The sequence below is a fragment of the Oryza sativa genome, chromosome 6 (assembly GCF_034140825.1).
Source record: "Oryza sativa Japonica Group chromosome 6, ASM3414082v1".
Classification (NCBI taxonomy): Eukaryota; Viridiplantae; Streptophyta; class Magnoliopsida; order Poales; family Poaceae; genus Oryza; species Oryza sativa.
This window is the reverse complement of record NC_089040.1, coordinates 28,352,152-28,369,590: the sequence shown is the minus strand read 5'-3', so window position 1 is coordinate 28,369,590 and position 17,439 is coordinate 28,352,152. Positions and strand designations below refer to the sequence as shown.

The following is a 17,439-nucleotide window of genomic DNA, read 5'->3' as shown; positions in this document are numbered from 1 at the left end:
AACCTCCAAGAGTATAGCACCACAGTGTATAGTATCTTACTATTTTTGTGCTAGCATCAAAGATAAGTGTGAAGCCAGATGAGAGACCTGAAGATAACCTGCATATAGCCTATTTTCTATTATAAAAACTTTATCATTTTAGTAATACCAATTAATTTACCAATATTATGCACCAGCTTCAAATGGAACTAGTTTTCTTGACCTGGACATCCCCCACAAGTCAATTCGCAATTATATTTTTGCCACAAGTCAATTCACAATTATATTTTTTGCACCATGGAGAGGAGGACTTTTCAAAGCAAATAAGATACATCGCCAAGCAAATTGCTCAATATGACATTCAAAGAAATGGTATTGAATTGTCTCTTGCACATTAGAAAACAATTTTGCTTATCACCCCTTAATCCCCTTTTGCAAGGTTATCCTTTGATAAAAGATTAATTACTTGACCAATATTATGCATTGGCTTCGAATAAAGCCAATTTTCTTGACCGGGACATCCCCCATAAGTCAATTCACAATTATATTTTTGGCACTGTGGGGAGGACGTTTGAAAGCAAATAAGATACATTGCCAAGTCAAGCAAATCGATCTATGTGACATTCAAAGAAATGGTATTGAATTGTCTCTTGCACATTAGAAAACAATTTTGCTTATCGCCCCCTAGTTCCTCTTTGCAAGGTTATCATTTGTTAAAAAATTAATTACTTCTTATGAAAGAACCACATAAACATTTTGATGATTTTTAGTGGCACCTTCGTCTTCTATAATATTGCCTTGCGGCGCATGATCGTAGTGAACATTACTATATCATAAGATTGAGTGAACATTGGTTATTTTTATGCCTCAATCGAATAAAGCAATCATTTTTATTTGAAAATGTTATATTAGCTAGCCAGGTACGTATCAAATCATCTCCTTCGACTAGCTTGGGACCAATAATTATCAACATTTAGTGATATTGTGCCATAACATTGATTCCTTCCGGCTACGTTACATAAATAACGTATTTATCTTTTGGAGGATATGTTCAATCAACACAGCACTCATGGATTTTAGTGATGGCATGCAAATGGTTCTTTTTGGAAAAGATAAACAATGAAGAGAATAAATGTAAAGAACCAGATTTGATTATAAATATGCGGCCGGATTTTGCATATGTAAGCAGCAGATCATCAGAATTCAGAGCTAATGCATTAATCCATCATCCACACTCGTGAGGGCTGTCAGGTGCCCATCTGACGCCACGTACGTCCAACCAGCGCGTTTCATGCTCTGCACAAACTAGTACTCCCTCCGTCTCCTAATACAAGAGAATTTGATATTTTGCTGGTACTGTTTGACCACTCATCTTATTTAAAAAATTTATATAAATATACAACATAAAAAGTTATATTTAAAGTACTTTTGATAATAAAGTAAGTCGAAAAAAATAATAATTGTAAAAATTCTTGAATAAGACGATGGTTAAACAGTGTAAACAAAGAGTCAAAATCCGTTATATTAAAGAACGGAGGGGCGGAAAAAAGAGAGCAATAGTTTGATTGTTATTCATGTACTCCCTCCGTAAAAAAAAAAAAAGAGGATGTGACCACTCTTAGGAGTATAAATCTGGACTATCCTTTGTCCAGATTTGTTGTCCTAGGTTGAGTTTTTTTTTGACAGAGAAAGTACTCCATCCGTTTTAGGTTACAAGTCGTTTTGACTCTAGTTAAAGTTAAATCGCTTCAAATTTGACCAAATTTATAGAAAAAAACAGTAACATTTTTAACCCAAGACAAATTTATTATAAAAATATATTTAATTATCGATTTAAGAAAATAATTTGGTATTGTAAATATACTATATTTGTTTATAAAGTTAGTTAAATTTGAAGTAGTTTGACTTTGACCAAAGTCAAAACGACTTATAATATGAAACGAAGGGAGTATCGTTTTGTTTATTAGGTGAAAGATGCATATACAAAACTATTCTCAAGCATTTCACGTGCCTTTTTATCGTGCATTTAATGTGACAAAAATCAACGGCAAAAAACCCTACATCAATAAAATTATATTAAAAATGCACATGTCTAAGTAGTACTGTATATATTTGTGAAGAACAAGATTCAAGTGATACTTGTGAACGCCAAATTAAGTTTTGAAATTGATGGCATATGGTTCCACATCACACCACTGGTGCTTATTAATTAACTAAACGATCGATCGCTATCATTGGCTGATTTTCGTGAAATCAACATTTGTCCCCCCGCCAAATATTGGTAATTAAGTGTGAATTGAGCATAAAGTTAAAAGTGCCACCTTTTCAAATGTGGTAACAACACTTTTATTGGAGCCATTTATTTTCTCCGCAAAAATTTTACTTCGTTACAAATAAGGCCTTAGCATGTTATGGTTGATGGGACTAGGGACTGTTTAAGTAATTTTAGATTATGAGAATCAACTAATGGGAATTCAGATGGTAGAAATCTAGAAAAATTGGAAAAAAAACATCTTCTGACTTATAGTGAATTTCCTGGATTTTAATTTCTTTATGATTAAATTGATTGTAAGAGATGCCGCAGCGGCTAAAGACACCCTAAATAGCTTGTAGATATTAAGATACACATCTAGATTCATGATGTATCACTTCTGGTGGAGGCCTAGGATACAAGCTTCATGCAAATTCTATACAATTTTTTGAGAGAAAAAAGCTTGGATTTTACATATAGAACCAGGGCAAGATGACATAACTTAGTTGTAGGCGTGTCTTCAAGCTGACTCCATAATTTGAGTACATATATAATAGTCTAGTTTAGTATACGTGCTATGTATATCCTATCGGTTCATTCTACTTTACATGCGAGTGGTGGTCGATCGAGCAGAGAAACTTGTGGGTTCGTCCATTCTTATCCGTCCTCAGATTCAGCCTAAAGCTCTTGGCCCGTCACACTCAACCTATTGATCTGAATATTTGGCACAAGTAACTAACACTTGAACCCACCAATAAATCAAAATAAATAAATTTACAATTTATTCTAAACTACAAATAAGTTAACGGTTTAGCCGCACACCGTTAAAGCCGCTTTTTGGGTCTCCTCACGCACCAGGCTGCACTTGAGCGGCAGAATCCAACCCCAACACGTCCATCTCTCCCTCGATCACTTGGTGAAAAAGTTTTTTTTGTGTCGCATTAAATATACGGACACGCTAAAATATTAAACATAGTCTAATAATAAAATATATTATATATTCCTTCTGTAAACTGCGAGACGAATTTATTGAAGCACCATATTATCAAATTATGGTGTAATTAAGCTTAAAAGATTCATCTCGCAATTAGTTTTTCTATTATATTTAATACTTCATGTATATATCCAAAATTTTCTGTTCGAGAACTAAACGGCATAAGATAAGCTAGTTGCATGCACCACGGCGTCCACCCGTGGACCGGCCCCACACCATCCTCGTGGGCCCGCTTGTCAGTGACGTTACGGGAGCTACAACTTGGGTAGGTCGCTTGCTGGGTTTGTTGTTGTTGGGGGACTCGCTGGATTCCAGATTCTGTTCGGCTGGATAGCGACGGCCACCGTTTTGCGACCACCACCAGATTCTCTGCGCGCCACTCCTACCTACGATCGACTTGTGTGGATCTCTTCTACTTTTCGAGTTTTGTCCCGTGTGTGTGCAATGCATTGCACCTGCATGGTCAGCCAGCCGCATCATCCGCCCGTACACGTGTCCTGCATCGACGGCGCAGACGGTCTGTCCAGAAAGGTCGTCAGCTCAGGGCACTTCCGTGATGCAAGGGCACTGTGTGTTGCCAAACGGAATCCCTTCAGTTCGCTCCTTTTCTTTTCTTTTCTTTTCCTTTTTCTATAATTTTCCTTGCTTTCACCATTGCTCTCAAATCTGGCTCCGTTCATGCCATGCATACTCTCCTCCTTTCGTGTCACTAAAAGATACGAAATGTTACACATTATTAGAATCTGAATAGGTACTAAATGTATCATATTTTATATTGGACTTATTTCACCAAGAGAGTAATTATTGGGAAGGTTTTACAGAAGCAGATTTGGCAAGAGGCTCATATATGCATTGAGATCCTCTGCCTCTAAAGATATCGTGCCATTATCATTCTCATATAGGATATCTTATAGTATTACGAATATAAACAGGCTATCATTCCGAATTCGTAGTCCTAACAAATATCCCATTCAATTATAGGTTCTATATTTTGAAACGGATGAGTATATTCAAGGTTCATCGGACCCACGTGTCAGCTGATTGCTTATTCTTATATTATAAGACAGATGAGGACCTGTTTGGTAGAACTCTAACTCCTAAATTTAACTTCAGAAGTTAGTTATGGAGTGGAGTTGTGGAGCTGCCTAAACCTAGCTTCACTTCTTTAGTTTATTTTGTGAGAGAGCTACACCTAGCTTCGCTTCTATTTTTGGTGGAGCTGAAACTGTAGATGTGCCCGGAGTATATTCAGGGTTCATCGGACCCACGCGACAGCTGACGGCTTCAAGGGCTCTCGTGGGAAATTGAGGGTGCTATAAAAGCAGCCGCCATGAGCCACAGCCACACCCGCTGTGGGAAGGGAAGAGCCAGAGAGGCCACACACACACAAGCACAACACAAAAGTGGCCATGGCTCTCCTCCTCTCCTACCCCAGGCGCCACCCATCCATCCACCTCCTCATCCTCTCCGCCTACGCCCTCTTCCTCCTCCCAATCTTGGGTGGGTCTTGGTTCTTGGATCATCCACTTCATTGCCATCTATCAGAAATTGCTTCTTCTTTCTGATTTTGTTTCTTTGTTTGTGATGGATGTTTTTTTGTGGTGTCTGATTGTTAGATGGATTGGAGCTGGGAGGAGATGGGCTCTACAGGGAGATCCTCAGGGATGAGACGGTGCTCAGGCTCAAAGAACTTGGCAAGGTCAGGTTCTTCATGTCGTTGGAATATTCAGTTCTTTGATCCACTTTTTAAGGGGAATCTCGTCCGGATTGTATAGATTGTTTGGGCTCCTGCATGCTGCTACCTCTGTTTGTTGCTAATTCAGATAGCTTCATAATTGGAAATATAAATTAATTCTAGGTGTTATATGTGGACAGCTATTGACACCCAAATGACCATATATAGGTTTAAAAAAATATCTGTGGGGTTCATGTGTGTACACTTCTTTGTTCATCAGATGAACAGTGTAAATTTCATTTTTAGGATACAATTTCACTCTTTCCTCGGAGAGAATACAATTTCATTTTGTATAACTTACCAGTACAGACCATATCAAGACAGCTAGCTGCAGGCTACTCGAAAATTATGCAAAAGGATTGCAAATATATTCTAGGCTTCTCATCTCTTCTTTTTTGGGGTGAATTTCATTTTACTAGGCGTTAAAGCATCAAACTTTTGTAAGGCTTTTGTTCCTTTTCTCTATTAGTTATGTTTATTGGTCATTCCAAAGAATCATATCCATCTCCTGTATTCGGGTGAGATGACCTTACGCTATGAAGGTTGCTCAATTTTTACGTTCTCCAGTTGAAATATTAAATATATATAAACTGAACAAAATCCTGGTTTCAAAGATCCGTGCTGCACCTTATTTTTACTCTATTGCCTAACAGTTTAGCCATGCAGTCCTAACACGGCGTCGTTTTGTGTGAATCAGATATCTGATGGGGAAGGTTACCTTGAGAGGACATTTTTGAGTCCTGCCTCAATCAGAGCCTCTGCTGTCATTATCAGCTGGATGAAAGATGCCGGACTTACCACGTAGATTTTTCTTCTCTTGTTTATACTGCAGTCATTTTCTCAAACTTTGACCTTTGCTGACCAATATATGCCTTATATTAAGGTGGATTGATCAAATGGGGAATATTCATGGTCGATTTGAACCGACCAACTCAACCAAGGAGGCCTTGTTGATCGGATCTCACATGGTGAGAAATAGATATATCTTTTCATACTGTCGCACATCTTCTAGTTAAATAAAATCACTGATAAAAAAAATAAATCTTGTTTTTTTTTGGGGGGAAAACAGGACACTGTTATTGATGCTGGCATGTATGACGGAGCTTTGGGTATTATCTCTGCAATCTCTGCTTTGAAGGTTTTGAAAGTTACTGGGAGACTTCAGAGACTTACTAGACCAGTAGAGGTTAGATAAAAATTAATTACCCTAGATAAAATGTTTTCATCAGTGTGCTAGTGATGTTACTACTTTATCATCATAGTTTGTTTCTTTCATAAGAATATATGTATTGGGTTACATTAGTCGCTATCCTACTCCTTACTAGTTGCATGATGAGTCACATGTGTCCTACAAATAAGACATTTATCTGCACATAACTTGTCTCTGTCTTGTGTATTTTACTAGTATCTTAGTATGTGTCATCCACATCATCGATCTCGTGTTGATTTAAATTAGCATAGTAGGTTTCAAAGAACGTGAATGGGCTGCTATCACAATAGATTATCAGAAAGACTACAGATATAGACATATTTAATCCAGGATGAATCCATTATATAATGTCTCTTTACTCAGTTGGCTGTTTCCCTGCTTATGTAGAGAAGAACCTATACCTTATTCTGATATCTATAATTCATAAAGCTGTTGGGCCTCACGGTTGCCTGGTAAACCTCAGGTGATTGCATTCAGCGATGAGGAGGGTGTTAGATTCCAAACAACTTTTCTGGGAAGCGCCGCTGTAGCTGGTACACTACCTGAATCAATTTTACAAGTATCTGACAAGAGGTTGTCTTTTTTCGCATAAATCAACCGAACTGTTTTTTGAAATTGTTTGCTGATTCAGTATATATTTTGCATTCAACTTCTTCAGTGGCACGACAGTTCAAGATGTCCTAAAGCTGAATTCTCTTGAGGGCACTGCTAATGCTCTTGGTGAAGTAAGGTACAGCCCGGAGTCTGTCGGGAGTTATGTCGAGGTATACAAGACTGTATTATTTTAATCTAGGTGTATAACAGATATAAGAAATTTAGCATTTACCATTCTTTTTCATTACTATTTTGGTTAGGTTCACATTGAACAAGGGCCTGTCCTGGAAGCCCTTCGTTATCCGCTTGGTGTTGTAAAAGGAATTGCAGGACAGACGCGATTAAAGGTGCAATCACTTTCTAGTTAATACTTTTTTGGTCAAGAGTAAGCGGTGACACTTATAGAACTATATATGTGAGCCAAAACAAAAATATGACTTGTTTCTGAAAACAAAACTAAAAGATGACCAGGTAGCATTGCATACTAAATTTAGACCAACTTTTCCAAACAATTGGCATGCTAAAATGACCAGGACCTAGTAAACAATCAAGTAAGCAATTATATTGCTGGTCATTCTTTAGCAAAGAATGTCAGTGCTCGAAGTCAACGCTGAGGTCAGGTACTATTAATCAGTGACAACTGAAGAACTTTATTAGTACTTCACAAGATTCTCGTTTAACAAACTATTTTGAAAGACTGCACCAGCGTAGAGTTGGTACTTGCAAATCAAGTAAAATGTTATAGCATGAGCTTTCTTTAATAAACAGTGATAACCAGCTTAGCTGACTATCACCAAGGTTGATGTTTGATATTGTTCTGAATTATCCAAATCCGTTAATCTCAGTGTGATTTTAGCATGAGCAGTGCTTCCTTACACTACAAAAACTAATTAAACTAGTTTTCAATCTCGATGCCCACAGTAACAGATTAGTAGGTGCTGGCCAAAATATAATCGATCAAACAAGCTGGGCTTGCTTTCAACTGCCATTGCTTAGCAACTTTCTGGTTTCTTTAGGTAATTATAAATGGTTCACAAGGGCATGCTGGCACGGTTCCAATGAAATTGCGCCGTGATCCGATGGTTGCAGCTGCAGAGCTCGTCCTGACACTGGAGACGCTCTGCAAAGAACCCAACAAGTTCCTCACCTACGACGAGGAATGCGGCTGCTTCACTGAGGAATCCCTCGCCGGACTCGTCTGCACCGTCGGCGAGCTCCTGACATGGCCCAGCGCCAGCAACGTCATACCAGGCCAGGTAATGTAATGTATAATTCAGCTTGATCATTGCTGGTGATGATGCTTCCAGGTAAGCTAAGCTGGCTCTGCTGAAGCTTTTGGAGTTTGGTGATCTTATGCAGGTGAACTTCACGGTGGACATACGCGCCATGGACGACAAGGTGAGGGAGACGATCGTCACCAGCTTCTCGAGGCTTGTTCTTCAGAGATGCGACGACAGATTGGTCGACTGCGCCGTCGAGCAGAAGGTGCCAAGAAACCGAAGCATTTCGCTTGTGATTTCGCGATGTTTTTTTTGTTTTGCAGGTGGTCTGGTGTTAAAACTGCGGATTGGTTGGTGTTTGTTTTTTTGCAGCACGCGGCGGCGGCGACGCCGTGCGACGCGGAGCTGACGTCGCGGCTGGAGCGCGCGACGCGGTCGACGATCTCGTCGATGGCGGCGGGCGTGCGCCGGGCCGGCGGCGAGACGCCGGTGCTGATGAGCGGAGCGGGGCACGACGCGATGGCGATGGCGAGGCTGACGAAGGTGGGGATGCTGTTCGTGCGGTGCCGCGGCGGCGTGAGCCACTCGCCGGAGGAGTCCGTGATGGACGACGACGTCTGGGCCGCCGGCCTCGCGCTGGTCAACTTCATTGACCAGAACGCGGTGGATGCGGCGGCGGCGACGGCGGCGGAATCGTGACGACGACGGCGGCGATTCTTTTGGTAGGTGTGTGCCTAGTAGCCTACAAATTGTAAATATGGATTTGCTTGTTACATTTGTCAAGAAATAAAATTGAATTCAATTCGTTGAGACGTTCAGTACTGCTTATCTTTATTTTATATTTTATGGTTGCAGTTACTCTAAGTTCAAGTTCTTAAGTTTAACTCTCTATAGAATCGAATTTCAGACTGCATTATTTGAAAGGCTAAGTTTACAATTGGGAGGCTGCATATATTTAATTGGATGTAGATGCTAGATAAAAAGTACCATTCTCAGAGAAAAATAATAATTTTATCTTTTTTAATGTTTTTTCGTTATTTTTGAGTGAGAATCGTGCTGCATCACGCCATCAATACTGTAACTGACGAGTTGGCCCAACAGATATAGAACGTAAGTTTGCCATCAATCCCGTTCCAGCCCAACCAAATATATATAGGCCCAAAATGGTTCCGAGTGCCGCTCCGGCCCAATATATATGAGCGTCACGTAGATCGTACTCCCTCTATTCTAAATTGATCTACATATTTCATAGTTACAACGAGATCAAGAAAAGCTAATAACTTTCTCATACTATATTTAAAAGCTAATAACTTTCTCATACTATATTTACTCTAGCAACAAACTCGATGCATGCACCATCCCTATTATTTCCTAGCCAATAGCAAATCAAGATATTACATGTGGGTTATAAATACTTATGTGTATGGATGCATGCATCAATATACATTTACTCCAATGCATAAATAACGAATAGACTTAATAAATGAATATAAATATGTAGATCATTTAGAAATAAACTAAAAAAAATATATGTAAATCAATTTGGAATGGAGGGAGTAGTCCCGTTCCGGCCCAAATAGTATGGGCCGTACGTAGCTGATTCCTTTTACGGCCTGCGAGGTGTACGTGAAGCAGCCGCGTCGAGATCCAAAACGCCAACTAACGTGTGGGCCCGAGGTTGTTGGGGCCCACATGGCAGTGAACCGTATTGGGCCGGGAGGAAGGAGCGGACGGGGCTAATGTTGGATGGCACGAGGCCCAAGTTTGCTAGCCGAACGGATAAAAGAAGTGAAATACCGGCTTTGGCATGGCAGTGGGTAATATGAGTATACACTAATACGAAATAGTAGTAGTAGTAGTAGTAAATGATAATAAGATTATTAGATAGCACACATCGAGAGTACTAGTGATATGAACTAGTGTGTGTGTATATATATATACACACTGCAGCTGGTTAGTATACTACTCCCTCAATTACAACATTAAAGTTTTGTCCTGAATCAAACTTCGACCTCTAATTTTAACCGAGTTTAATAGACAAAACTAAATATCTATAAACATCAACAGTTTTATTAAATCCACTACAAATATCATCATAGTTAGGATTTCATCCATTCCATTTTGTTAATCCTATTACATTTTAACGGAAAGAAAACAACGGAACCCTAACAGTGATAACATTTCTAGGAAAAATTGATTCATGCGATGGTATTTCTTGAAAGTTACATTCGTCGATGGTATTTTTTTTGGAATAAAACACTTAGTTTGTCAATGCATGGCATTTGTCCGATTTTCTTCTTTCTATATACTCGGGAGATATTTGACTTTAGACATAACTAAAATGACTTATTATGTAAAATGATTTATAATGTGAAACAAAAGAGAGTATTATTTTGTTTTCCATTTTACATGGTCTCTAGTAATTAATCCTATTATGGCGTGTGTACAAGGCAGGGATGTGGCGAGTGGCTTCGCTAGGCCCCATTGGAGCCAGGTGGCTCACCAGCTTGGTTGCAATCGTGCCCCATAGAGGGCACGGTTGAGTTGCAGGGCTGAGGCAACCACGCTCGAAGTACGGATCACGAGTCGTTACATGTTGGGCAAGGCCGTGGCCTCGTGACGCATGCCCCTGCGTGTTAACTAGGCTAGATTTGACAAAAGGTGGTGGTGCGATGGATGAGGTTGAAGAAGATAACAAGTGCGGTGGGAAGGAAGAGAAGAGGACACTACCACCACGGACACCGTCGAGTTCATCACTACATCTGCGGATGCTGCTCACCTTGATTTGCTCATTGCCAGGTGGCGCTGCCTTGATCTGCACCATTGAGATTGCTGTTCAATCTTTGCTCGCCGATGAGGGAGGAGAAGAGGGGCCGACTTGATCTACCAGACGCACCGTCGATGTCGGATCCCAATCTCTGCCGAGGTTGAGCTTGCCACCACCACCTAGCTCCTCCCTCGTTCCCACATGTCGTCATAGAGCTTCTTCTCCATTAACTCGTGAAAGAGATGGCAGCAAAGAGAGGGTGTGCTGAGCTCCTCACCAATTCTGCAACAAGGAATAAGGGATAGCGGCGAGGAGGGTCCGAGGGTGCCACGACAGGGAAGGAGGAGAGTACAACTCCATCGGCGCATGGGAGGAGAGGTCCTCACCGGTTCTTTGAGGACAGGCTATGGGGGAGAGAGAGTGAGAAACACCGCAACTGGGAGTGGAGAGGAGATGGATGAGGATTTTTTATATTATTTTCTCGGTTTTAGGATATGTTTAGTATACAATTTTATATTTTTATGTAAAATGAATAAAATATGAGTGAAATAGAAAGCATCAGGGGCTAAAATGAATGAAAAAATGAAACCACGTTGTATTATATGCAAAAATCACTGCTGGGGGAATCATCTTTAGTCCCAGTTTGCAACCTCCTTTAGTCCTGGATTGCAAACCGGGACGCCCAATCCAGGACTAAAGCTGCCCCATCTTTAGTCCTGGTTGAAATAACCGGGACTAATAAATGTTTTTTTCTTTTTTTTCATTGTTATTTTTGCTACTTGCATATTGATTTCGAACCGAACTCAACAACAAAATCATCCACATTCACAAAAACATCATAAAACCATCCACAAATTCACAGATCGAATGAACATACTCAAATTGACATCACAAACTCACAGATCCACAGAATGAACAAATTCACATCACAATTTCACAGATCCACAAAATGAACAAATTCGCAGACATCACAAATGAACAAATTCATAGACATCACAAATGCTGCACGCCTCCAAGTCCGTCGCCCCACATGGTGCCAGCAATCACGCTCGCGCCGTCGCTCCACCGCTACACAGGCCGCCGTAGCCAGCCACCTCCCCTCCCACCGGATCCGGCGGAGGGGAGGGCGCTGCTGCCACCCGTCGCCTCCTCTTGCGCCGCCACCTACCGCCTACCGCCTACCGTCCCACCAGATCTAGCGGGAGGGGAGGGCGCTGCCGCCACCCGCTCGCCGGCTTGCTCGCTCATTCGCTCCTTGCTACTACTGCACGAAAAGGAGAGGATAAGGGAGAGGGAAGAGAGAGAGAGGAGAGAGGAGGAACAAATGAGGAGGAGGAGAGGATAAGTGCAAGGGATTATATACGGCGCGTCGATCTTTAGTCCCAGTTGGTCGGTTGATGACACCAGCCGGGACTAAAGATAGTGAGGGGCCTGACATTTTTTGAACCGGGACTAAAAATCATTTTTAGTCCCGGTTGATTTATATAAGTGTCGTTGTGCTTTTGAACCAAAGCTAAAGGTCTTATTTAGTCTCGATTCCTATTCGAACCGGAACTAATGTGATTTTTATCATTCGAACAAAGATCACTTTTCCAGCAGTGAACCAGCTCAGATTTTAGACCGGTGACCTCAACTTAATTGGCACTGTCACTGATGCCTCCATTTTTCATGTCCTTATGGTTCCATGCATGCAATGCTAGTAGGAAGGTTCTGCATGCATCCCTAGAAGAGGCCACACAGCTGCTGGGACTGTAAGCTGCCTGTGAGGGTAATTGTACTCCTACACTACTATAGTCAAGGCAAGAAGGATGGCATGAAGGACTAACATACAACAATACACAGACCCAAATCATACAACCATGTGACCCAAAAAAAAAAGATTCCCCTTCTTTTGTAATAACCAAATAAAGGTTTCTCTCCTCCTACCAATGCAAATATACTCCCTCCATCGGTCCATCCCATAATAAATTTATTTTTAAGCTCCTTTTGTATATCCTAAAATACCTTTTAAGTAATCATTATACCAAAGTTTATAAAAGTAGAAGATAAACATATTGGGAGTAGATAAAGTATGAGTAATTGTATTAAGATTTAATAAAATAAGGATATTTTTAATTTTTCAAAATTTTATTGGTAGATGTATGTAGGATTAGTAAGAAATAAACTTATTTTGGAACCAAGAAAGGACTTATACTTGTTACATGCATGGCCGCCGGACTCGTGGAAGATTAAATTTTCTGCCGTGGCAACGGAGCAAAGCAAAAGATACACTGTACGGTTACTGTACCCTACACGTATCATGCACCTGGCTGGAAATCGAGGCACGTCGTACAGTACAGTACAAGTACAAGTATTCGCTGACATACTACGTGTAGAGATCAGTACTTGTACTAGCTAACTACTTACTCCCTCCTTCCCATAATATAAGGGATTTTGAGTTATAAGGGATTTTGAGTTTTTGTTTGTATTGTTTGATCACTCGTCTTATTCAAAAAAAATTGTGCAAATATGAAAAACGAAAAGTTACGTTTAAAATACTTTGTATAATAACGTAAGTCAAAAAAAATAATTTCAAAATTTTTTGAATAAGACGAGTGGTCAAACAGTGCAAGTAAAAACTCAAAATCCCTTATATTATAGGACGGAGGGAGTAGTAGCTTCCTCTTGTGCATATGAATGCGTATGTATTGCTGCAGCATATATACAGCCTCGTACGCTACGAGTAGTTCGTACTAGTATAGAGATGCAGATCGATCGATGCATGCTTGTACGTATAAACTTAATAAAGGTGAAGTGACTTGGAAGATTTAATTTTGGACGCGATTTGAAAGAGAGAGAGCGAAAAAAAATTGAAGTTTGGCCAGTAGATCGATCGAGCTAGCTATACTCCGTAATTATAAGTACGACGTACTCCGTACAGACGACGCGCACGGTAGATATCGCTAGATCGAGAAGCAAGATGGTGCGCACTATACTACTACTCTGTGTACCGCTACCACAGCTTTGTGCCAACCCTGCTCTTGTTAAACGATTGGGGACTTCCAGATAATACACAAATGGTACTGTTATATCATGTTTATAATTATATAATTAGTTGAGTTTGACAAAAGCTTTCATTGTATTAAAAAAGGAGTAATTACATATGTTGATGGTATATAAACTTGGTGTAATAACTTAGTTTCCGAACTTATAATAGGCTAGCTTGTTATGATACACAAACTTATCTAGTGTGTGTAATCCAGGTTCAAAACAACATATTATAACTGATTATGTTGAGTTATTAGGACACCCACGATGTGAGAACATGGGTGGGGTATTCTGATATCAAAATATACCTTAGAGCAAGTTTAATAGTATAGCCAACAGCTAGCTCTAAATTATCTATAGTTAATCTTATAGCCTATTTATACAATAGTTAATTATAAAAATATACTACATTATTAATATTCGGTTCCACCTATCATACACATAATATTTTAGAGTGCGTGTTGTAACTGGCTACAAATCTGTAGCTCGCTTTCTTCTCTCTTTTCTTTTTTCTTCTCGATATATGGTTATAGCTGGCTTATAGCCTGCTATTGTACCTGCTCTTATATATTGTTAGGGTCATAGAGTGGTTTCTAGATACGGGTGTCCATATGATTATAGCCTGCCCTCAAGGCATTAAAAAATGAAAAATAACTCCCTTCTCTCACTGACCAAGAGAAAAGAAGAGACGAAGGGAGAGAGAAAAAAACGATTTTCTTTTAAAAGTGTGGGTTCCATCTTAATTAGGTTGGTCCCACCTTAACATCATCGTACTACATATACACTGCTAAATCATCATCCAATATTTTAGACGACATTAGAGAATCAAAATCCATCGCACCATCAGTTGTATATACTCCCTCCGTCCGGATCACGAGTTTTTGTTTGTATTGTTTCACCACTCGACTTATTAAAAATTTTTTGGAATTATTATTTATTTTTTTACTTATTTTATTATCCAAAGTACTTAAAGCACAACTTTTCGTTTTTTATATTTGCACAAATTTTTTGAATAAGAAGAGTGGTCAAACAGTGCAAGTAAAAACTCAAAATACCTTATATTATGTGACGGAGGGAGTACATGGGACTCTATCCGTGCCAAAATACAGCAACTTTTAGCACTTAGTAGGATTTGTCTCAAAATATAATAAGTTATCCACCAACATTCCCTTCCCAATCAATCACAACCCTCCACTATTCACTTTTTCTACCTACCTCTACTTCTCAACTAATCATAACCCCTCCTATTTAATTATACCTATTTTCTTAATAATCGTGTCCAACTCTAAAACTCTCTGTATTATATGTATGATAAGACTGAGGGAGTAAGTTGATAACTCTTTTGAAGGCATTAGTTATTCATTGTATTTCACCGTGGTGAATCTTTCAAAGAACTCGGGGGTTGATTGTTCCAGGTGGTGTGTCACCAGTGTTTACAATACTGTGTGGTAACCTTTTCAGCTTTTTAAACCGCGGTATATCTCACGGTAGCTATACAGTTTTCACGGTAACCGCACCAGTTACCGCGATAACCTCCAAACTATGGGGTGACGGGAACCCTACTATCACACCCCGAAGTTCTTCTCCGAAGTCTAAATTTAATTTATAAATAACCTTGAGAAAATATCAGTGTAAAAGCAAGAGAGAAACCCTAAAGGAATTAATGCAAATACTAATCGGAAAGGACATGTGGGATTTTTCTTGAGTTCTACATGTCGAAATATGCTAACAAGATTTTTAGTGGAATGTTCAGAGCTCTAGAAATAATTTTAACCAATTAAAATTTAGCACGAGCAATTATTTAATCCATGGGTATTCATTTCTTTCTTTTTCCTTTCCTTTTTCTTTTTCCTCTTTTTTTTTTCTTTTCGAATGGGCCGCTGGCCCATTCTCTTCTCCTTTCCCTCCCCGCTGGGCCGGCCGAAGGCCAAGGCCCAGTAGCCAGCCGCCCACGCCCCTCCTCCCCTAGGGTCACCGACAGGTGGGCCCCACCTGTCGGGCCCGTCTCCCACCTCCGGCCGACGCCACCACGCCGCAACCGCCGCTCCCGCCTCTTCCGCGCGTCCGCACCCACGTCTCCCGCCTTGCTGGCCCTCTCCCGCACACCCCGCAACCACCGCCCCACTTCCCCGCCCGCGCCCGCGCCCGCGCTCGAGACGACCGGGATTCGATTTTCGAATCCCGCCTCTCTCTCCTCCCCACCTCTCCCCACTCCGTCGGCGAAATCGCGGCTATCTCGGCCACGATCGATCCCTTGAGCCTATATAAACCACCACCGCCCTTCCCTCTCTTTTTCACTATTTCGCCGAGCTCCCTCGTGCCCTCTTCCGTCCTAGCGCCATCGCCCGCCTATCCGCCGCCGCCGCCGCCGCTCCGGTCGCCGCTAGCCGCTGCGCCGAGCCACGCCATCGCCACCGTCGGGTTCGCGAGCCCGAGGGCCACGCTGTCCGCCTCTCCGCCGCCGATTTCCGCCGCAGGAACCACGTTCGCACCGCACGCCGGTGAGCTTCGCCATGGCCGGCGCCCTAGCCATCCGTGGTCTCTCTCTCCCTCTCTAACTCCTCCCTTTTGTTTCCTTAGGTGATCCCGGAGCTCATCCCGCTGCCGTCATCGCCCTCCGTCGCTCGCCATCGTCAATGGTCGTCGGTGAGGTCCCTCCTCCCCTTCCTCTCTCTCTCTCTCCCGCGCCGCTTAGCCGCCGCGCCGCCGCCTAGCCGCTCAGCCGCCGCTAGCGCCGCCCGCGCCGCCTCTTCGCCGCTGCCCTCCGCCGCCGGCCGGTCGCCCCCGGTCGCCGCCTTGCGCCGCCGCTGCGTCGAGCCGCGCCGCCGCGCGCCATGGGCGCCAGGCCGGCTTGAGCCGGGCCCGTGCACGCCGGCCGCGTGCCGCCCCCTCCGCCGTCCGATCCACCCCGAGTGGATCGGAGCCATCATATCCCGCCGCCCGCATGACTGCCACGTGGCCGCCACGTGTGCGCCACGTCGGCGCCACGTGTGCACCTCGTGGTGCGCCACCCACTCCCCGGTCCATGGACCCGATCCACCATGGACCAGCGCCCGGAGCCACTGCCATGTGGGGCCCGCATGTCGGCGCCGCCCTCTCTCTCTGATGATGTCACCAGGGCTAATAATTGCACAATAAATCAATTAAGGATTTTTCTGTTTATAGTAAAAACACAGTGAATCTTCTAAAATTCATATCTAATTCATCCGTGCTCCTTTTAAGCCCATTCAAGTCTCAGTAAATCAAGAAAAATGCAAAGAATCCATTAAAAATGGTTTTGTTCTCTGTTTCAGTAGTCTTATAGCCTGTTTGTATGGTTTGTTTTGTATGTCGCTTAGATTCCGACTCTCCTAACGCTCCGGTGTACTTTGAGATAGTCGCCGAGGTTCCTCCAGCAGCAGAGCAAGGCAAGTCATGCTTGTCACTTGAACATATTGAACCTATATTACAAATGCTCTATCGTTTTTCCCTTAAATACTGCATTGTTTTATAATGTTACTATGGGATGTTTGTCTATTGTTACAGCCATGCCATTTTTGTACCTTACTCCTTTGTTAGCTTGGGGTTGTAACATGATTAGATGTTGGATTAGGAAGTGCTTAGCCATGCTTAGTTCAACTAGCACACAATGGGGGACAACATTAATGCATAGATATCAAATT

General features: G+C 41.9%; 1 protein-coding gene across 1 annotated transcript; it reads left to right on the top strand.

Moving 5' to 3' along the window:
* Positions 1-4,572: 4,572 nt before the first annotated feature.
* Positions 4,573-8,821, top strand: LOC4341777 (probable allantoate deiminase). The gene is made up of 11 exons (NM_001421689.1): positions 4,573-4,724; positions 4,841-4,923; positions 5,657-5,760; positions 5,843-5,927; positions 6,029-6,145; positions 6,633-6,742; positions 6,828-6,933; positions 7,024-7,110; positions 7,780-8,019; positions 8,123-8,248; positions 8,356-8,821. The coding sequence occupies exons 1-11, from the start codon at positions 4,634-4,636 to the stop codon at positions 8,680-8,682; spliced, it is 1,476 nt and encodes a 491-aa protein (NP_001408618.1). The 5' UTR covers positions 4,573-4,633; the 3' UTR covers positions 8,683-8,821.
* Positions 8,822-17,439: the final 8,618 nt, after the last annotated feature.